At 43.3% G+C, this 23,296-nt stretch overlaps 1 protein-coding gene across 1 annotated transcript; it reads right to left on the minus strand.

The window, feature by feature from the left end:
* Positions 1–250: 250 nt before the first annotated feature.
* On the minus strand, positions 251–23,296 carry MYL10 (myosin light chain 10). The gene is made up of 7 exons (XM_059866121.1): positions 23,232–23,296; positions 13,872–13,958; positions 11,099–11,174; positions 9,642–9,746; positions 6,166–6,244; positions 1,224–1,272; positions 251–485 (listed from the first exon to the last, which is right to left on the minus strand). The coding sequence occupies exons 1-7, from the start codon at positions 23,232–23,234 to the stop codon at positions 387–389; spliced, it is 498 nt and encodes a 165-aa protein (XP_059722104.1). The 5' UTR covers positions 23,235–23,296; the 3' UTR covers positions 251–386.

Below are 23,296 nucleotides of genomic sequence, written 5' to 3' on the forward strand. Positions count from 1 at the left end.
GTGCAATAAGCTAGAGGAATTCTCAATTAATACATGGAGCTTATGTATAAAAGACAAGAGGTTAAGTAAGACTGCAGTGCCCAGTGGACCATCTGGTGAACATTAGGTTTGTCAATAAATCACAAAAGCACCAGTTCATCAAGAAAATTCCATTTCAAACCACTGACAGGAAAAAAAAAAAAAAAAGATGGGGGGAAAAAACCCTCACAAAATTGGTATTTTGGTATTTTATAAACCCAGGGGCATGAAATAACTTTAATCTATTTTCAGTTATTTTATTGGTTGTCTTCCAATGACCACATGGTTTCACATCCTGGATGCTTGTACATGAGAGCATCATGAAATAACTGGGTGCATCAGCACAGGAGAAACTCCTCTCCTTGCTCTCAGTCTTTCTCCTCACCATGGGTGATAACATAGCAGAGGTTCTTATAGTCAAGGTTCCCAGAGACATCTGGAGGGAAAGCAGCAAACATCTGGTTGATCTGCCAAGCAAACAGAGAGAAGTGTCACAGACTGTGGGACAGCAACATGAACAGCTTTTCATTTTGCACCCAGCTCAGCTCCCTGGTCCTTACACCACCAGGGAGAAGTTTTCCTTGGGCTCGGTAAAGTCGAAACCAGAGTTGGAACATGACTGGTTAATAAAGTCCTGCTAGAATCCCACAAAGTTCCCTGGTGAAAAGAGCTCTCCCTGAAACCCAGGTAAGCCCTGGTTGATAAATGTCCAGTCTCTGTCCTGACTGGAACAGACTGTCCAGTCTGTTCTGTCCCCAGTCCAGCTCCACTCCATCTCCTCTTCTGAAAAGAAAGTCCCCCTGAATTCCTCCCAACCAGCAGAATCCATGATCAGTCTCACACAAACCACCAAGTCAGTACCTCATTTCAGATTTCAAACCAAGTAACTCAGAAATGGAAAGCAGAACACAGTCCCCACCCAAATCCACTTGGACTCCAGTAAATCAATAGCCCAGCTGCCCATGGGGAGGAACAGCACGAGATAGGCCACACTTGCACTTGGATGGGAGTCCAAAGAATCAATTTGACTTTGATTTAACCATGGAGCTCTTCAGAAGAGATGCTTTGAATTGTTTCTAATTGCCAGAGCTGGCATCAGCCTCTTCTCAGGCTGGATTTTAGCTAAATTCATGCATTTAAAGAGGGGCAAGGACTTCCTGAGCAGGAGCTGGAGCTGGATTCCTGTTTTGAATCAAGTTCCTTACCTCTTCTTGACTGAACCGGTCTGCCTGTGTCATGAGCATTTCTTTGATGCTGTTCAAATAAAATGAAATAACCTGATTAAAGGGTGATAATGGCACATGACAATTCAGATGGCAAGATCCCTCCTGAAGTTGCACGAAAGAAAATCTGTGTGACCGCATAAATTAGAGCTGTTAATCCTTACATGATATTGTAAGAGATTTTCTGTGGGCACCCATCGGTGTCAATGCCTCGCTCTGCCAACTTATTTCTCTTTTGTGACACTTTATAGAGGTTTAAAATTGTTTAAGGTTATTACTGTAATTGAAATACAGCAATTTCGTATGCTTATCTTAACCTAAAATGGTAGGTTTCCTCACTTGCTGCTTAAACTTTGGATCACTTAACAAAGCCAAAAGAGAGAATATTTTCTGTAAAATCTGAGGATGAAAGGAACAGAGCATGAAATGAGAGAGAGGACTTGAAAGAGAACTCGAGCCTCTATTGCCAGTCCTCACCCGAGAGTGCTTTATTTGCATGCAGCCATTCCCAGAGGAGCTGTGGAGCTGCATGAGCCCTGCTGTATTTCACACTGCACTGTCTTGATCTGGAGTCACAGCACTGGAACACGAGCTTATCCCACACACAATCTGCATCCCGTGCAATTACATCAAAGAGAATATTTTGGGGGCAGACTCTCAGCTGATTTACCCTCTGTTTTAAACCCATTGTGGGAAGGCAGTCGAGCATGTAATTTTTTTTTTTTTTTTTAACCTAAGTTTAGAGGTGAATAGAAAAGCCAGGAAGAATTATTTGTGTTTCTCATCTAACCCCTGTACATAAAATGTCTTTTTACCTCCCCCAGTTTCTCATGTACTGAGGGCAGCACATGCTCCATGTGCTGGGACATCCACCAGTATAAACTCACTTATATTCACATAAACATCCCTTCAATAACACCAATAATTTCCTCTTCCTGTAGAAGAATTCCTATATTAATCTCACAGTTTTCATTCACACTGAAGAGGCAGAGTTGTTTCCTTTTGTCACTACCAAATGTATTTATACATTATCAGACACAGTTCTGAAGCAGTAAAACAAACTGTAAAGCTGTGATAACAGGTGAGCAGTGTGTTGTACAAAAACAAAAGCTGAGGCAAATGTAGAAATCTGGTTTGGTTTGTGGATTTGGAAAAAAGCTGCTTTTTTTCAAGAATTTGTTGTGGGGGGAGTGAGAGCAGCAGCTCTTCTGGAAGAAGTCCTTTCTGCTTTTTAAAGGGAATATTCAAAACTATTTACAATAGAATTCATGCCTGAACAGGAACACTTGCAGGGGAACAAAATTCACCTACTGTGGGTTCAGATGTTCAGGCAAAGCAGTAAATCCTCCCTTTCTGCACGAGAGAGAAGTCCCCCAGACAGAAGTGCAGTTTGGGTGGCAAAGCTACAATGGCACTCACAGCTCTGAATTTTTTTTTTTTTTCCCAGAAAAAGGCTACACATCCCAGTCTGTGGCAGGGGCACAGACACTTTTGCAGCTCTTGTTGGTATAAATGCACATTTGGAAGCCCAGAAAGGGAACATTGAAAACAATGAAGAAGGACAAATGTGAATATATTGGTGCAAGCTTTGGGAACAGACAGAGCTTAAGCTATTGGTTCTATTTTTTCTGCATTACTCCACCATTCTCTGTAGTTAGCTAAGTTTCTTCATCTCTTTGTCTCAAGTTTCTGTCTCTGTTCTGTTCCTCTGGCCATTTGGTATTTGATATGTGACTGATTTTTGAAGGCAAATTCTCAAGTGATCAGTGGGTGCGAGAGTAGAGAGATCATTCCCCTGAGCATAAATTGATTATTGGATATATATGCCCTGGACAAACAGCATTAGCAAATGCAAATGGGAAGTGTGATCCAGGAAGGAGCTTGGTGAATAGAAGGAAGCACTTACAGCAAGTTTGTCAGAAGGCACAAATAAACTTCATTGCAAACAAGCCTGAATTAAAAAGAGATCTGGGCACTGTGTGTCTTCTATTCACATGCTTAAAGTATTTAGGGGAAAAGAAAAGATCAAATATCTAATTATAATCTTCTGATGCACAGCCCAGTAGGCTCTGGCACACTCACAAGGAAGAAGGACTGACTAAAGGATCTGTGCACATTTTCCATTATTTATTTTATAGGGAAACAAACACTCACCATTTCCAAAGCCAGAAATGATGCACTTTTTTTGGTTTTGTATCTTGTTTTCTTTAGAAATCTTATATTCTTCTCAAAAAATAGCCCAAAAACTAAGCCAACCCCCACCCCCCTTAAAAAAAAGTCCATTTGCCTTGACTTAGGAGTCTAAATATTATCCCTTGTCCTGGCTCACATCAATTCCTTCTACAGGTACAAATACCTGTGCATTATGATCTTTTAAAAGCCTTTTTAAAAATTATCTATGAAATCTCTGGGACATTTTTGGTTTTCCTCTGGGTTTGCCTTTTCTACAGTGCTACAGGAAACCTACAGGAAACCAGGTGAGTGGGAAGGAGCAGAGCTCTACAGCTACAGGCAGAATCATCTCCAGCTCAGCCAAACTCCTCCAAAGCCCAGCATGCCTGGGACCTCTTCCATCCCCTGGGTCCATTTTCATTTGGCCCAAATCTGAAAGGTTTCACTGGCCTCAGCATCAGGCACAGTTGGTGTTGGCCTGACTCACTCTGCCCCACGAGTGGCATTTGGGACTGAATCATCCAACCTTTCCAAACACTGCCCCAGTTTACACCAGCTGAGAATGGGACTGGGAGCTTGTTCTCTTTTTGACATCATGCTGTGGGAAGGGTTTTATGTGTGGTATAATGATGCAGACAAACAAAGTCTGTCATTGAGTTTGGAAGTAAGTTATAAACTCCTGGAGCTTCTGGAAAGGTTAGAAGGCTCCATCCCAGCTACCATCACATGGACTAAGTGAGTCATTTCCAGACTAGAGGTGAAAACACGCAGAGGGAAGAGACATAAAAATCCCCAGAAGGATGTTAACTCCATGAACATAAAAATGAAGTTCTGATTAAAAGGTCAGCATGACTGGTTTTTGAGAGAAACATTCCAGGATTTTTTAATACGGAGAAATATTATTTATTAGCATTAACTGTCGCATTGAAATGGCTGCATGAGCCAACAGAAAAATGATTTCAAAACTTCAAATGTCTACATTTTGGAAGCATATGAATAGAAGTTAAACCTCAAAGACATCCACAGAATTGATTTAATGGTTTGTTCTGTAATGATCAACATTACCCTCGGGTCTAATAAGTAAACATTATGCTCTGTTGTGGTGATGAACTAAAACAATTGTCTAATGTTAGCAGTGCAGTGGGGGTGGGGAAAAGGTTGACCTTTTCCATCAAGGAAAAATAAAATATTTCTCTCTCATCTTCATTTTGGAGTGTGATACTGCATTCCTAATTTGCCCCAAACTCCAACTGGTTTCCAGCATCCAAGGAATGTAGAGCTGGACACAGGGTGGCAAGCTGCAGATTTTGTATGCAGGATATTGTTACAGATAGTGGTGGGAAATATAACATTTCATGGGTTCTGGAGAATCAGAAGTTCGTATTTCATGGCTGTGATTTCACTACTGTGTGATCTGCCCTATTTGGCAAAAGGCTACATTAATTCTGTTGTTTGTCACTTCTGATATGATCCCCTGACTGTTCTTCCCAAGCTCTTTGGGTGATGTTAACCTCAAAACCATCAGGACAGCTCTTAACCCTCTGTTCCTTCTGATTGATTGCTACATCCACTTGTGTTTTAATTAATTTGGAAGTTCTTACTCCAAGGATTGTCTCTCTTATTTTGCATCTTGCAAAAGTTCTCAGACCCACTGGGGTTTTGCCATAGAAAACCACCTTGGTAAAGGAAAGACATGTTGTACATGAATCTTACATTTTCAACTAACTTTCATCAATTATTGCAGATAATATCATGGAAATCTCCACGGGGTTCTGGTCAGAGGCTATCACAACAGGAGCAGCAATAATTGATGTAAATAGAATTTTGTAGCTCATGGTTCCCTGATAGATTTCCTATGCACATCATGCTTTATAAAATCCACATGAAATGGTTGCTGCAGTAGAAGTACAGACCTCAAACTGACCAGGAAATTTCAGCATATGAACGAATTTAAACATATGCATAAATCTAGGTAGATAAAACAATTCTCTGGAGCAATAGGTCCAATCTCCTCATCCCCTGCCCTGATTTGATGTCATTTATTTCACTCACCTGAAAGTCCTGCTTGCACCATTCTGGCAGTGCAAGGAGGGTTTGCATTTGTGCAAATACCTCTTAAAGTCCTTTTACATTGCTTTGTTGATGCAACAGGATATGAATACAAATTAGGTTCTGCTTCCTTATTTAAAAATAGCCATATTGACAATAATTGCCAGATTATTAATAGTATTATTTGGTTTGGCTCTCACCATATCTAGTGGAATTTTACAGCAAATTATTTCTAGAAGCAGAAGGCTCAAATGATAAACACATAAAAAGGAAAACGTCCAGCACTAAAACCATGTCTCAGAGTTAATTAAATTGATCACTTTTTTAAAGAGGGGAGTAGCTTTCCCATTTTAGTCAAGCACTGAGAGTTAGGCACCAGACATTCATTTTAATTTTACATATGGAGTTAATTTACAAAGAGTCATGTGTCGATTTATATCCAGACCTTCAAAAAGAGGCTATCTAATGGCCTACATGTGATTATATTTCCGTTGGCTCTTGCAATGTCTGAAGACAATAACATCTCTTTTTGGTATACAAATACATTCATACAACAGTCCAGACTTTTAGCTCTGGCTTACAAAGCTAAATGTTTCTCTGCCTCTTAAAATACTGTGAAAAATACAGCTTTTAAGCAATTCTTTAAAACTCTGCAGTTGTTATTATTGTTGTTATTCTTCTAAAGGATTGGAAATAAACTTACTAGTCTGCCTTTATGCGGCCTTTTCCTTCTGGGTCGAAAATCTTAAAAGCATTCAGAATGGTTTCTTCTGGGTCCGTGCCTAAAATTAATGAAATATAATTTAGAAGCCTGGATGTATTTCTCTGGCTGCAGAATACTTGCTAAGTAATTACATTCACTTGAAAACAGTGCAAAATGGAGAATTCTGCAGTTGTGGGTTTGAAGACAAAGGTTCCCTGAGTCGGCAGCATTTGTCATGTCAGATAAACAATAGAGGTGAATAGTTCAGTGCTCAGAAGCTTAAAAATAATAACTCATATCTATTCTATGTCTGCAGGAGAGAAAACTTCCAGGAACTGGTCTCCAATATCAGTACCCAGAGGATTAGTGGCTTTCAGAAATGAAAATATAACAAACTGTTTCCCTCACTGGCTTCCTTTAATCTCGCACTGTACGTTCCTTGTAAAAACACTTTTTGATGTTACTTGTTCTTGGCCATATAGAGAAGAGGTTATTTCACTAAGGGAAATGGAGCTCATCATAAAATCCAAATGCCAGTGGAATGCAATGGAAACAGGATGATCAATCTGAGATGGTGATCTGCACTTAAATCCCATTGTGCCCTTCTCCTTAAGCATCTCTTCATTAAGTGTTACTTACAGAAACAGGCTGGTTTAAAGAATTAGACTGTGGCTACAAGATTTTGCTTCTTCTCTTAGCTGGGGCACAGATTTTTGGTATGACTTTAATATCCGTGTCCTTCTGTTCCCAGCAGTAAAATGATTGTAATGGTCTTCCTTTTCTTCCTTCCATTATCTATCCCATCTCTTTAGACTGGAAAACATTTGTGTCAGGGACTCGTTTTCACAGTGCCTTAATCTTGGCTGGGGCTTCTGACTATTCTGTAATACTGCAGATTCTGAGTAGACTCATTTTCAACCCACACCAAAGGATACACTGTGTACTCTGTTCCTGACTATTCCCCAATATTTCAAAATATTACCGTAGTATGCACAATACAAATCTTTGTAACTGTAGGAAACCAAATTTACAAGCAGATGAACTGATTCCATGGACAAAATGAAGCTATTTGGTATGCTGAAAGAGTGATTAAAAAAGGCTACAACACAAAGGGGTTGCAGATTCAAAGTTTGTTTCAAAGTTTGGCAGAGGTAGAACCAGAACAGAACCCAGCCAAGGTTCCCCTGCTCTACAGACTCTCCTGATGCCTTCACAGTTTGCTTTGTTTGAAAGATTTCACAAGGATTAGCAGGATCCTGCAGGATATAATAGTGAACACACCTCGGGCTGTATGGCCTCCTCCTTGCCACACAATGGCCATGTACATTATTTCTGCCAAGCTGTGGGCAGTGTATTCAAACTGCAATGAATCTGTGATCAATACAAAGAGCATTGGTGTTTAATGAGTGTTTGGATTGTTCCATGAAGAGAAACATCCCCCAGCTCCGAGGAGAGGGCTGCATTTTAAGTAGTCACCACTGTGGGGGGGATTTTTTTTTCCTTACTGTGTTTTACATTTTCTACTCTGTCATATCCTTGGACTTAGGCTTTGAAGAGAAGCAATGCAGCAGGCATTCTTTATTGATTAGCTGGTAAATAAAGTGGTTTCTTTGATGTGCGGCATCTCTGTTTTCTGTACAAATTGTATTATTCTGACTCCCTGTAGAAGCAGCTCCATGTGGTTGGCATTAACATAAACCGAGTTTTGTTAGCTGTTCATCTGGCATCATAATCTCAACATACAAAGCTAAAGCTCATCCTGAAAATCCCAGCTTCCCCTTTATGACAGAAATCAATTATAGCACAACAAATTTTACTTAGAAAGCACCTTTCACCAAATTCTCTGAGTGGTACTTAGCTAATAAAGAGTGTTGCAAAATTGCCATATCCACTTCCTCTAGCCCTTTCTCCCTTTCTAATTGCACTACAAAGGCTCTTCATCCCAATTAGTTTTGATTGGGAATGTGCAGTCTTTTGGCTCTGCTTCCTTTGCATGACAAACCCAACCAGAAGGGCATGACAAGCACAGCTGTGATTTTCCCTTCACCAAATGGAAATTAAAAAAACCTCCTCCTTTGCTAGTAGCCAACAGGAAACCTGCAGACAAGAGGGTTCTGCTTTGCCATTCACCTTCCTGTGCTGGCTCTGCTTTTAGGCTAGAGGCTTTGCCAACTCCAGCAACTCTATGGGGCAAGGGGGAAGAGGGGAGAGGAGGAAGAGGGGAGAGGAGGAAGAGCTCATTTCCATGCTCCCAAATGGAATGGGCAGCAGGGCACCCCACAACAAACATTCACATATCCCAGGAGGAAGAATATGGAGGAGGGCACTCCCTACTCTGCCAGAAGACACCTGGAATGTCCTGGTGGAGGTACCAGACACAGGTTGATGTCTGGGCAATAAAATCTCCTCCTCAGCCAGTCTTCTCCATCACCCCTCGTGCTCCTCAGACTTCCTGTCCTCTTTAGCAAGAGTGTCTTTCTTCCAGAACCAGCTACATGAATTCTTTCTTTCAGAGCTCTCTGTTTTCTATTCCAAGCATAGAAAACCCTTCACTGGAATTGTGTTCAGCAATACAAAGCCAGAGTCCATCAACCAAACAATAAATGTTTTTAAGAAGATAGGATCGGATTTTTCCATTTTTCTATTCATTAGTTATTTTTACAAACTTCTGGAATATGCTTGGCTAAGGCCAGCCCTGCTTTGGAGGCTTTCACCTTTCTCTTATGCCTGTAGGAAGATGAGTGGAGTTCTGTCTTGGCCTCACACCCCCTCTCTTGCAGTTTCCAGCCATTAACTGGGGAGGAAACATGACTAAATTACCAGCTCACACAGCAAATTTACTACCCACATTTCCTGAACTTCCCACAGTGTTCCCTATATATTCTGTGGCAATGGGTAAAATCCCTCTCCCTTATCATTGTAAATGCACTGAAATTTAATTATTTCAATTTATGCACTCCATGAAGGGTTATTCAGTGAAATATTCACCTAATGCCAAAATCACCTCAAGTGACACAGGCTGGGCCATGGAGTTATAATGACTACAGAAAATGAGGGAAGCCCATGTTTGCTGAACATGACAAAGGAGAGCAAAAAGGGTGGGTTTTTTAGAAATACTTAGAACCAATTAACACTGGGACTGCTATGGCTAGAGCAGGAGCATGAGTTCAGCCCAGGAGCCTTCTGAGGGTGAGTAACTCCCCTGCACTGTGCTCCAGGCTGCTGAGGTTTCATCAGTTTCTGGACCCCAGCTCAGCCCTTTCATGTTAGCTTGTGTAAGCCAAATCACACCTTTGAATTGTCCTCTGCACCGTCCCTTAGCCTTTCATTCTTCCCCTCTGTCTGCAAAACTGGAGGTCCCTCCTTGCCTCTAAGCATTGTTCTGTGGAGACATTATTGTAATTTGCAAGGTGCTGAGATATTTCAGTGCTGAGGATCTTTGACAGATACCTCTCCAATCCCCCAGAGGTACTTACCTTTCAGCTTTTCCCCAAACATAGTCAGGAAGACAGTGAAGTTAATAGGACCTGGCGCCTCCTTCACCATGTCTTCAAGCTCTTCATTCTTGACATTCAGACGACCTGCAGCAGAGATCATTTTTCATAATAAATCACAAATTGTGTTTCAAAAAACGATTCCCATTCATCTCCTCCCACTGGGGAGCTCAGGGCTCTGTGCAACTTTGCTAATAACATGGTAGAACACAACTCCCAAATACCCCAGTGAAAAAGAAATTGGCAGAGCTGGCTCTGAGATCAAAGGGTGACTGAAGGAGCAAGAAGGATAAATAACACAGACATGGCCAGCAGTGGACGAGAGAAGGGGAACTTCCAAATAAACTGCTTTTTGAGTTGGGGCTTTTTTTTTAACCTCAGGTGAAATATGGGCCCCACTGATATTAATATAGCAGAGATCAAAGTGACTGAAGTGAATCCAAGGTCTCAGTCTTTGCCCTCCTGGATATTGAGACACCTCTCTGAGTAGAGGGCAGATGGATGAGATCCCTTCTCCATCCCTGTGCAGCCCTATTGATGAGAATACAGACCCTGGCAACCCTCCTCAAATTGAGTGGTAATTTGCTGTGAATGTACTTTATAGGCATTGAAAGGCTTCACTGAACAGGAAAGATAGCAGAACTTGGCCTTAAGAAATAAATATTTCAGGGTAACAGTAGCTACAGGCCAAAGTTTGCAAACCTCATTGTCACAATAAAGAGTTCAGGAGCTTCTGCTCCTTGCACTGACTCTGCTGGCGTCTGATTCCACCCCGGGGAGCACTAAAGATTCTTATCAAGCTCTTTTTAATAAGCTCCAGATGGCAAAAGCCCAAATGCCTACATCACTGTTCAAGCCTCAAATGCTGCGAGAAGGCTACAACTCCAGGTTTGGGATCATGGGCGTTTGAATTTTTTCTTTCCTTGGGAAGATTTGCTCTAATCTGCTTGATATCAGCAAGATTGTGATAGCCATGGAAGGGACAATACCTAATCTCATGACATGCACATTTCACCCCACACAAACTCCCAGCAGCACTGAACTTCACATGAAGCCCTCCTGGGTTTGTGTGGGCAGAGGGGCAGCTAGTCCATGACTGCAGTGCTAATCAGTGGATATTCCATGGCTCCCAGATGAAAAAGCCTGGATTCAGAGGCAAATCAGAAATGCTTGGCATGGACCCCTGCTTGGGTGGGCTTCTTCTGAAATAGTTGCAGGGGAGGGATCAGATCTTCATTCCTCTCCCTGCTCAGGACACTTTCCAGCTGGAGCTCTGTAGTGAGATCCCAACCACCACAGGGAGGAAGGTCACACAGAACAGGTTTCCTTTTGCCCCCTGTGTATCTCATTTCTTCCCCCACTGTCATTCTAACACCAACCTTTCTTCTGTGCTTGAAATTGAGACAGCACATCTCTTAAGTATTGAATTATTCGTTTACCTAGTGCAGCAAATGTGTCTCTCAAATCTGCTTTGTCAATGAAGCCATCCCTGTTCTGATCCATGATGGTAAAAGCCTGTGGGAAGGAAAAGGAACAGGAATTGCCATTTCCATTGCACAGGACAGTGCTCCAGTCACACACACCAGTCCGTGGGAGGATGACATTCATGCTGTAAAAAGGAATATTTAACTTCCTTTGATTCCTCCACATCATTGCACTTTCCTCACTTTCAACACATTACTGTATCTTGGCAAGGGGCTTAATTAAACCCACCCAAACTTCTTCTTACTAAATTAATGCTCAGTGCAGCGTGCATTGGGCTGAAGCCAATGCTGGCAGCTCCAGCCTTTCAGCCCTTAACCCATAAAAGTTTGAATTAGGGAGGCTTTAGTCAGGGCAGATTTAGCCAGAGGTTGCTCTGTGTTTATACTTTCCCCATACCCCATTCTTTGAATGAGGCTGAAATGTTTCTGTAAATCATTTCATTTCTGTGGATATCTCTCTGCCATCAACCTGAGGTCAATTCCTCCTGGGCCTTAGAATGATCCATCACACAGAGATAGCTGAACTTTCAAAAGTACAGAGAAATGTAGGTTCCATAGGATTGTTTATTCAAAGTTTTTTCCCCTTTCCAATACACTGCATCTTTGAGACTGTGCTGTGTGCTCTGACTGACACTGATGTGCTGACCTTAAATACCCTTGTCAGGCAAAATTTTACTTTTGATAGATAAAAACAGTTGTTTTTATTTTTTTTTTTTTCAGCCAACATGGACTTGGTGTGCTCTAACCATTGTTTACCAAGCCAGCTAACTGCTCATCTATCTGTTTACCCATTTGTGTGTCCATCTCTTGGCTGCCATCACACTTATAATGTTTCATTGATTTGGAAAGATTTTAATGACCTGAAATTCCCCTGGTCATGCCATGGGGAATATGAGTTGATCCTGGCATGACTCTGAAGCTGGTTATCTGTCTGACAGGCACATCAATATGGGACAGTATCTTTGCAATGGCCAGGAATTATTCTTTCTTCAGACAGTGTTCCCCTGAGATTGCAGTAACTTGCAGAGTTTTAAAGTCTGCTGCCCTGCAGGGTGCATTTTTTCCCATGAACAAGTTATCTCCACATATCTTCAGGTATTTTCTCCTCCAGTTTCTTGCAAAGCCTCACTGCTCACAGCCCAGTTTGCCCATGGGGTAACTTTCAGCATTATGTTCATAATCTGATATTTACCTTCCAAACCGTCCCCTTACAAAAAATTAAGCCCAACTCTTTAGAAATGTTTTGCCCTTGCTTTAAATGGTGATTCCCCATAATTTGGAAGCAAAAGAGAAGGAAGATATGAAGAGCAAAGCCAAACCCAGGCAGCTCACAGGAGACAGGAAGAGCATGAGGCACTGTAATGGATGAATTTTAAATAACATAACAGCAATGCTGAAATATTTGCTGATGAGCTGGTTGAAATCTCTAGATAAAAATATTCTAATCCAAACCAGGTTTTCAGAAATATGTGTCCCAGATATGCAGTTCTTAGACACAACATGGTTTTGGGTTTCACTCGACCACTCCACTGCCTCATGCTTTTGCCATTATTCTGCCACCATCCCCCTAGAAATGCTCCTGGTATTATCATGTTTAGAGAAGATCAAATAATGGCATTCTGTCCAGTCCTTTGTGTTGGTCCATCTTCAAACAGTAATTCCTGGAGAAAATAAAATGGAGGTTCCTATGATATGGAGAAGAAGTGGGAGAAGAGAGTCAAATGTTCCCATTGACTGTGGGGAAATGATTTGTGATTCCAATGAATTTAGCTGGGTCACATTCCCAGGCCTTGCCTTGGGTTTGGTCTCGTCCATCACTGAGCTTTCCTGGAGGGAATCCTCAGGAAAAGTAAACTTGAAAGCCACGTGAAAGCACAACATGAAACAGCAGACATTTTCACACTGGAAATTGCTTTGGAGACATGAGTTAGCAAAAATGGGGAAAAAATCAGTAATTTAAAATGACAAACCAGTTCAGAATGTGATGGTCTCATGGACTCTCTAGATTATCCCCACAGAAAAAGAGCAGAAACTCATAAAACAGATTATCTGTCTTTTATATTCTCCAGCTTTTAGGCCACCCATCAGTTTTACCTCTTCACAGATAACTGGTCAAAGAACCTACAGGGCCTGGAACACCAAATCCCTTGGGAGCTGAAAGTTGCTTAGTTCCTCTCCACATGATGTCTGGTTTTATTGGCATTTGTGGAGAAAGCTGAGGGCTTCTTGGCATTTTCATTTCTCCTTTGTGGCAGCACTAGAAGGGCACAGACAAATGTTTTCTGTTGCTGTTGTGGAGCAGAGCAGGAATGAAAGCCCTGGTTCAGCCTGGCATCTCTATTCAGGACAATGCTTGAGCACATAAGACTATTCTTATTTAAAATACCACTTAACTTTAAACATGTGCTCAAGTGTTTTCCTGAATCAGGGCTGAAGTGGATGAGATGATGCTTTTCCTTTATTTTGGGGTGAGGCTTGGGTGCTTTTCAAATAAGTCTAGAGCGAAACAGGGGAGGGAGTGAGGGAAGTAAAGAAAGAAAGAATGAAAGAAAGAACAAACAAACACACAAGGAAAATGATCTACCAGCCAAAACCACAGGGATGATTCAGAAAACAACTGTGTGTTCTATTAAAGCAGATGGAGAATTGAATAAGGATTACAAACAAAACCTATGTTATTCATTAGCAATAACAGGAGACTATAGAGAACAGCAGAGTAGTGACCAACCTCTTTGAACTCCTGGATCTGGGTTTGTTCAAACATCGAGAAAACATTGGAACCACCTTCTATCTTCTTCTTTGCCTTTTTGGGAGCCTGTAATACAAATAAGAAGATAAATATATATATTCCTTTGTCTGTTAAGCACCCATGAAAACAAATTACATCTTCAACAGAAGGTAAAAACTACACAGTCAAGTAATACAAGAGGATTGTGCTTTGTTATTACAAGGTTTTAAAATTCAATCTTATAGACAGGTAGATTTAGATAAATATATCTATATATAAGATGGAATATATATAGAGATGTATTTATACAAGGGATAAAAATTGGTGCCTTATTAACAGATTGAGGCTTTTTGCCACTCCCTGCTGTGTCCTGGGACCTGACAGCTCAGACAAAGCAGGACAGTTTGTCACTGTGCTGCCTTTAAAAAGGTGAGGGACCCCAAGGGTGACTCAGCATCCTGCCTGGTGCACTGCTGGCTCCCCCAGGAGCTGCCTGTTCCTTGGACAGGGTCACCTCCACCTCAAAGGATCCCAGGCCATGTCACACAGGGACCACTCCCCTTCCACAGTGGCTCTGCAGAGTTCAGGGGTGACAGCCCTTGGTGTGGAGTGGTGTCACTTGAAGGTATGAGCTAGAATTGCCAGCCTGCTGTTCTCAAAAATTCCAGAATTCAGGTGAGTGCCTCCAAGGGCTCCTTCTTCCCAGTTCCCATGCTGGGACTGGCAGCCAGACTCCAAACAAGGCCCTGCATGAAGACTCAGCTCAGGAACTAGAAAGGGAAGTTATATCATTTCCTACCCACACAGAAATGTTTAGAAATCTGCTTGGTCTGGAGCAGCACTGACAGAGCAGATTAATCCTTCCCAAGCAGGAACACCTTCTACTCCTGGGGCCTCTATTCCTGCACCAACCTATGGCACTGCAGTGCAGTACCTTACCAGACCATGATATTTTAATATTCAAGATAATCATCTCAAATGAAAGGGCAGGACTGCTTTTATCACCATTCTCAAGTCTGGAGGCTGAGACAGAGCAAGACTGGAGAAAGAGCTACAATGATATCTAAGAATCTAATGCTCACCAAAATCAGTCAGAACTGGGCTTCATTAAATATCTCTGAATAAGGGCCCAACCAGCTTGCCTAAGACAATATAGTTCTTGTTCTGCAGTAAAGAATAAAATCTGGGATTCCAAAGGATTACAGAAGTGTTTTAACTACAGTGCTATCCTTACTTGGGGCAGGATAATGAGCTGCAATGCTTTTTGAGTTCCTTTCCAGACAGATTACTTTTTTCTTTATCATTTTTACTTTTAAACTTCATTATCATAGTCCCACCTGGATCTTGTGTCACAGAAAATTAGTCTTACTTAGTTTGGGCTATTCTGCATGAAACAGAAGGCAACTTCTACTGTCTCCTTTCATCAAAATAAAAAAGCCTGTGAAAGTTCAAATTCAATACTGATTTCAAATATCCTGAGGAGCAGAGCAGCTCAAGAAAATATTCCCACTTGACTCTGTCTGAAGCATACATTGTCTGATCAATTTAATTTGCCAGGCAGATTTCTGCACTCAGCCACCCTGGTTTAGATCCCAGGATATGGAAGGGGGGAAATTAGGGCAATGTTAGACACTCTCCCACATTCCCACACTCCAGACCTGTCAAGCTCCTATCAGCTAATTCAAAGAACTAAAATCTGGAAATAGGAATGGAAATTAAGTGAAAAATATACTTGTAGTGAGGATAAAAACAAGGATAGAATGCCACCACAGGCATGGAAAAAAGAAGTTAATAAGTGGAATGTTTAATGAATGTAGAAATATTGATTTTGGAATAAACAGATCCCCTCCTCCTCCTCCACATGAAATAAGTGTTATTTTGAGCAGTAATGGGCAATCTTCCACATAACGTGAGGTGCCTGGAGGAGGCTTTCAACACTTCCAGATCGAATGGAAATATTCAGAACAATCCTATGGATTTCCATGTATTTGTTCCCTGAGGTAAAGGGGGAGCAGATGTTACCCAGGGGAGAGCACTGCCAGCTGTGGGGAGACTGCAGGGCTGGGGGCTTGGGCAGGGCAGTGCTGGGCTCCTGGAGCTGCTCCTGCTGGACACAAAACAGGCTTTGCCCTCCTCATGGTCTGTTCTGCTGGGGCCAACCACAGCATCCATGCTCAGCCTGATAAACATTCTCCCTGCTAGCAAACCATCTGCATTTTTTCAGTCATCACCACAACCATGAGCAGTGGGGTCCAGCTCTTCTAAATGCCAAACACTGGCAATTCCTCCATTGTTCCTCAGTTTATTGGGTTCTCTGGGCTGTAAGGCTTCAAGCAAGGGCTATAGCTGTAAGGAAGGATCAGACAAATGCAAAAGCTGCAGCTCAGTATCAGTTAGAAACTGACCAGCAAATCAAAAACCACCCCAAAAGCTTCTGTACATTAGTGAAGTTCTTCTCAAGGCAAAGATTGAAAACTGATTATACAGGGAACAATTACTGTAGCATCACAGAATCATAGAATGTTTTGGGTTGGGTGGGACCTTAAAAATAATTTAATTCCAGCCTAGAAGTACTAGAAAAATTCATCCTAACATATTTGCTCACAGTTACTCTCTGATTTGTTGTCTCCTGGGATGACAGAGGACAGCAGTGCCCATGATACTCAATCAATTTTTAGTTTTTCTGCTGAAGGTCTGGGTATAGATCCCATTTATGACCTGCTCATAAATCAGAGGGGGCTGAGACCACCAATACATTTCACAGGGGCCCACGAAGAGCTGCCAGCTGGGGTTGGTTTCCATCACCAGGTTCAGGCTAAGTCTTGTAGCATCCAACATAGAGCACCTTGGATTACCAGTTCCCAGTGCTGGGAATGCAGCTTACCTGCCCTAAAAAGCCAGAAAATTCATAATCACAGAAAGAACTGCACCCAGCTTTGCACAAGCTGTGGGCAGGGAGGTTCTGTGAGGGGGAGGGCTGAGAGAGAAGTAGGTGGAGCAGGAACAGAACAGAGTTCATTGTTTTTCTGGTGGGTAACTTGAATTAAAAGACAGCTCTAAGAGAACAAAAATAGGTCTGTGTTACAGAAAAGAATCACTCTGAGAATAGAATAGTTCTGTGCTGCTGACTGACAATTCCAAACACTCCAGAATTTTTTAATGAACACAATCATGGTTCTGACTCCAGAGTCTCTCTCTGAAAGAATGGCATATTAACAGGAACATCACAGAGCTGAGCAAACATATGGCTTCTAAGATGTCAAGGATTTAGTAGGTGACCCACAGAGGAGAAAGTGGGTGACTGACACATCACTTCTGCCTGCCTTGATTTCCCCACTCTTGAAACCAAAGTGTGCCAGGCTGCACTTTGCAAAGATAGAGCAGCTCTCATTGCAACATGTGCTGTGAGACTGACATACAGAACATGCCAGATGAGAAACTGAAGAGCTGAGGGTCCCCTGGGCTCGGATTCCGAGGCCTCAATAGCACAGCAGTGGGAAGAATGTTGCAACAACTGAACAAGCCTATTAATATTCCTGCCTGAGAGTATTAATCATCCCATTGTGAAGAAAACAACACTTCACTTTAGAGGAGAAACCACAGGCCTGTCGCATATCACTCATTTGTCTTTCCAGTGTTAGCACTCTTTCAATTAGCCTGGATTTTAAAGGGTCTTTTTTTGTTGTTGTTGTTGTTTTGTTTGGTTGGTTTTGGCTTGTTTTAGAGGCTTTAAACGAAGAAATGGAACCATACCAAAATCTGATCCCAAGAAAACTCTGTTGTATTCTTTGAGCTGAGTTTCCCTCACTGAGGTTCTTTATATTTCTCCTTTCTGGCAGTGTCAGGGAGCCCAAAAGAGTCAGGGTGTGCAGGGACACAGGCAGGCAGAGACAATGAGTGTGTGTGGCCTTTGCCTCTCTGGATGTAAGAAAAGGGACCCATTTTTTATAGGTTGTAAAGGTGGCAGGGGGATGATGTTCAAGGGAATCAGAAGGAAATTTGATTTCAGGGTGACCTAGAAGAAAAGGGGGTGGGGAATCAGTTTCTGCCTCTACATACAAAGGAGGAAGGAGATGAAAGTAACTTACTTCAGAACATGAGGCATTGTTTCCCCTGATAAATTCATAAAGAAATGATGCTAGAGCAGACCCATGGCACTGGATTATTGCAGAGCTTTATCATCTCCACCCCTCAGTGCATTTTGCAGGCAACCAAGAAAAATATGGCAAACCAGGCAAGTTGCAGCAGGGTGAGCAAGGTCCCTCAGTGGCTGCTCAGGGGCACACTCACACCCTTCAGTAAGCAGGAAGTAACCAACCTCCACTTGGCATTTCCTGCAGCACAGGAACATCTCCACTGGCAGTCAGGAGAGATGGGCAGCACTCTGCCACAAGCCACAGCTTTGGTTTGGTTTGGTTTGGTTTGGTTTGGTTTGGTTTGGTTTGGTTTGGTTTGGTTTGAGGAGGTCACGTCCTTGTTTAGCCCACCATGCTTTAAGCCCCTTAGAAAATACTCTTAAGAATTAACACAGTGTGGTGCTCCTGACAGCAAAGTCAAAAACACAAGCAGAAACGTTTCCCTACTCAGTCACTTATTGTGTCTTCTTCTAATTTTTCTACCAGGGACCACTCAGAGGATAAGCAGGGAGAGAGCCCTGCAGGGAGAATCAGCAGTGGACACTGTTAAGAGCCTGATTCTGCTGTCTTGTACCCTTAAGTGTTTATTCAGTCCGGGACAAAGTAGACATAAGATACCACCAGGTTTTTACTGTTTCACATTTTGTACTTCCTTTCTCTGCAACTACATCTACAACTACAGACAAGACAGAATCATCCATCATTTTGCTCAGACTTTGTCCCCTGCTGTGATCCACTGTATGATGTCAACTCTCAGTTACTATTACTTTTTCATCCATCACACTCTCTCCTTGTTTTTCATCCACTCTGGGATCTCGGTGCTGACATTTCCTGTCTTCAAATTTCTGTTATCATCAAATACAGCTTCTGAATCAGAAGTTGCATCTCAGGCCTGGACAAGGGATTGCTGCAGCATGGGATGGGATATTTGTTGATTTTTGTCTCACAGGTTTGCCCTGCTGAGATAATTTACACTGGATCTGCACCAAACATCCCAGCTACGGACAAGCCACTGTTTTTTAGAGTGGTTGAGGTCCTTTCCATGGCAGGTGAGCAGCACAAGGCCGACCCAAGTGCATGCCTTGGAGGGAACAGTCTAGAGGAACAAGCAACACAAACTGCTCTAAGGGCACAATTTGCATTTCAAACAGGCAGCAGCCTCAGATCATTCAAATAAACCACGTTATCAGAAGTGAGAAAGAGAAGATCTTTTTATTACCTGCTCTGCAGTCACAAACAGACCCCTCCCTTCTCATCCTCACTCCATTTTGTGTGTAGTCCCAGCCTGCACACACCCACACAGACACACCTTTGATCCCTACTAGATACAGAAATCTGCTGGCTGCAGCCTCCCTGCTTCACGCTCTGGACACTCCAGTGTTCTCCTCCTCCCCACAGAAAAGCCTTCCCTGTCTCAGGCTCCTTCTCCTCCTGCAGACACACAGAGGGAAAGCCTCGTCTCCTGAACTCATCCTGGAGCAGCAGAGCCTCCCCAGCCTCAGGCTCCTCCACCTTGAAGATCCCAAATTCAACAGATGGGCCAAAACCCAGCAGGTGAGCCAAAATCCAACAGATGGGTCAAAATCCAACAGATGGGCCAAAATCCAACAGATGGGCCAAAATTTAACATCTGCTTTTCCCAACCCAGCAAATCTTCTTCTCCTTCACGTGAGCAGATGAGCTGTCCCTGTGTGCACACACGGTCACACACACAGGGACACACACACACACATATGGACAACCACAGGGACACACAGTCACACACACAATGGACACACACACAGACCCCGGGACACTCCCAGGGCTGTCACACACACACACGGACACATGGACACAGACACAGGGACATGGGGACACACACACACTGACACACATGCACATGGACATGGACACACACATGGACACTCCCAGGGCTGTCACACACACTGTCACACACACAGGGGCACTCCCCGGGCTGTCACACACACACTGTCACACACACACTGTCACCCACACTGTCACACACACTGTCACACACACACAGTCACACACACAGTCACACACACTGTCACACACACACTGTCACACACACTGTCACACACACTGTCACACACACACTGTCACACACACTGTCACACACACACAGTCACACCCACACTGACACACACACAGTGTCACACACACACAGTCACACGCTGTCACACCCACACTGTCACACACACAGTCACACACACTTTCACACACACTGTCACACACACTGTCACACACACAGTCACACACACTTTCACACACACTGTCACACACACTGTCACACACACAGTTACACACACTGTCACACACACTGTCACACCCACACTGTCACACACACTGTCACACACACTGTCACACACACAGTTACACACACTGTCACACACACACAGTCACACACACACTGTCACACACAGTCACACACATACAGTCATACCCACACTGTCACACACTGTCACACACAGTCACACACACACAGTCACACACACACTGTCACACACACTGTCACACACACTGTCACACACACACTGTCACACACACTGTCACACACACTGTCACGCACACACTGTCACACACACTGTCACACACACTGTCACACACACACTGTCACACACACTTTCACACACACACAGTGTCACACACACTGTCACACACACTGTCACACCCACACTGTCACACACAGTGTCACACACACACAGTCACACCCACACTGTCACACACACTGTCACACACACACAGTGTCACACCCACACTGTCACACACACTGTCACACACAGTGTCACACCCACACTGTCACACCCACACTGTCACACCCACACTGTCACACACACACAGTCACACACACACACTGTCACACACAGTGTCACACACAGTGTCACACACAGTGTCACACCCACACTGTCACACACACACAGTCACACACAGTGTCACACACACACTGTCACACACACACAGTCACACACCCACACTGTCACACACACTGTCACACACAGTGTCACACACTGTCACACCCACAGTGTCACACACACACTGTCACACACACTGTCACACACAGTGTCACACACACACAGTCACACACACTGTCACACACAGTGTCACACCCACAGTGTCCCCCACAGTGTCACCCACAGCCATGGCAGCAGTGCCAGCAGCAGCCCCGTTTCACTGCCGGGCTCTCAGCGTGGCTCTGCTGCGGCCGGTGCCGCTCCCAGTGCAGGTGGCACATTCCAGCCTGCCCAGCACATCTGATCAGGCTGCAGGCTATTTTTGGGCACTCAGCTCCCCTCAGCAAACAGAAATGTGCCACAAGGTGTCACTTGAACTGAGCAAACGGGGGGATGTTTGGGGAATAAGGAAAAGGCTTCCCTCTCCTTCCTTGTGCCACTGCCCTTCCTGCTCCCCAGCAGCACAGGACACGCAGGGAGACATCACAGACCAACTTGTCTGAAATTCCCTGGAATAAACAGAGAGCCATAGACAGTTCTCAGAGCTCCATTCCACAGCTCTTGTGTGGTCTGCTCTTGTTAGAAAAATTATCTCCCTGAACCCTGCCTCTCTCACTGTCATCAGCCCTGGATGTCAGAGCCTAGTAGCACTGGCTGACTTGTAATTATTTTTTACTATGCTGCTTTGTCTGCATTAATCCTTTGAAAGTAGCTTTACTGCACATCTGAAATATTATGATGCTATAAAACCTCTGTAATATTTATAAATCCCTTAAGACATCATAAAGAGAGAAAAAAACCTCCCCACAGAGTTCATCTAGCATAATTACATATACATTTCCCTCTGATTAATAAAAAATGATCACTTCCTTATGTAAAGATATTCTTCAGCTTTCTTTCATTAAGGCTATTTTTTTCTTTCCATTTTAAATCTGTTTCATGTGTCCCTGTATAGTAAGGTACCTCAGAAGAGATTTTCCCAAAACAAAAGGCACAATGAACAGAACCACCACAGAGCATCGTCAGTTGAGCTGGGAGCAAGGAGACAGACGAGTCTCTCACTATATTTTCACATCTCCTAACTTAAGCATTTCATCACAGAATGTCCTGGAATATCTTCAAACATCAGTGAGTGTTGGTGTGTCATTGAACTAAGTAGGCAGGGAAAAAACTGATAAGTGAAATCTTGGGGAATAAAAAAAGGGGGGGGGGAAAGAAAAGCTAAGACCCAGCACTTGTCCCCCACCCACAAAAGGGCTGGCTTAGAATTTTTTGAGGCTGATTAAAGGGAAACCTGTAAATCCACACCTGAAGAGGCATAATCAGCACAAGGCACTGGTCCCTTCTGAAGCACTGGTGAGGAGCATGATTAGTGTGAAACCACTGACACTGGGCTGGCACTGGCTGAAACTGAACCTGTTTTGTGCATGGATTTTAGAAATGCCATTGAATGTGGTTTTGCCCTGCTCAGAACAGCACGTGGATCACATTTATCACCTGCTTAAATAGGATCAAGCTTGAACTAAGCTTTGAGAAAGCTTTTCATATACAACTCCCTCTCTGGTGTTCTCCACAATGAAATATTCCATAGCCCCAGGGAGCCACAGGGCAGCATTGCTTTCAGACAGACTGAAAAGAACCTGCAAAAAGGAGCAAAATAAACAAAGACAAAATCACCTACTCTTTTTTTTTTTTTTTCCCCTTATTCTGTTGTCATCATTCCTCTGAATTTGCAGGAGACAAAGATCTGCCCAGTCTGCCCACAGTTCCTTAGGAGGAACTGGAACAGGAGTTCTTTGCTCCTTGGAATCACATCAAGTGAGGTGGCTGGTGGAGTCCCAGAGCTAAAAGTCAGTGAGCAGGGAAAGACAAGACAAAGAAATTTCTGCAGTGCTTCCTACTTCTCCTCATGGTCACAAGAGCAGCACAGTCACAGTTCCAGAGAAATCCCTTTCCCTCAGTCCCCATCACACCACAGCAGATCTTAATTCTATCTCACACCAGCTGTGCTAGGTGTGTGAATGTGGGACAGAGCTGCACAAGCTCTCCTTTTCTGCAATTTAATCTATATTCTGTGCCTTCCTTGCTTGTGAAATACATGCAGAGGAGTCCTTGGGAGTTCCCAGCTCACTCTGTGGGGTATATCAGCATTCTGGATGTGATACTGCAATGAGATTTCATGGGATGCTGTGTGATCATTCCTGCTCTGTTTGAATCATAAGAGTCAGAAAGAAATACAGAGATAAACAGACATGGGGAAGGATAAAACCTACCATGGTGCTGCTGCTCCTTCCACCCCTCCTCTGCCAACCAGTCAGCCAACAAACACAATGCCAAT

The sequence above is a fragment of the Haemorhous mexicanus genome, chromosome 22 (genome assembly GCF_027477595.1).
Source record: "Haemorhous mexicanus isolate bHaeMex1 chromosome 22, bHaeMex1.pri, whole genome shotgun sequence".
Classification (NCBI taxonomy): Eukaryota; Metazoa; Chordata; class Aves; order Passeriformes; family Fringillidae; genus Haemorhous; species Haemorhous mexicanus.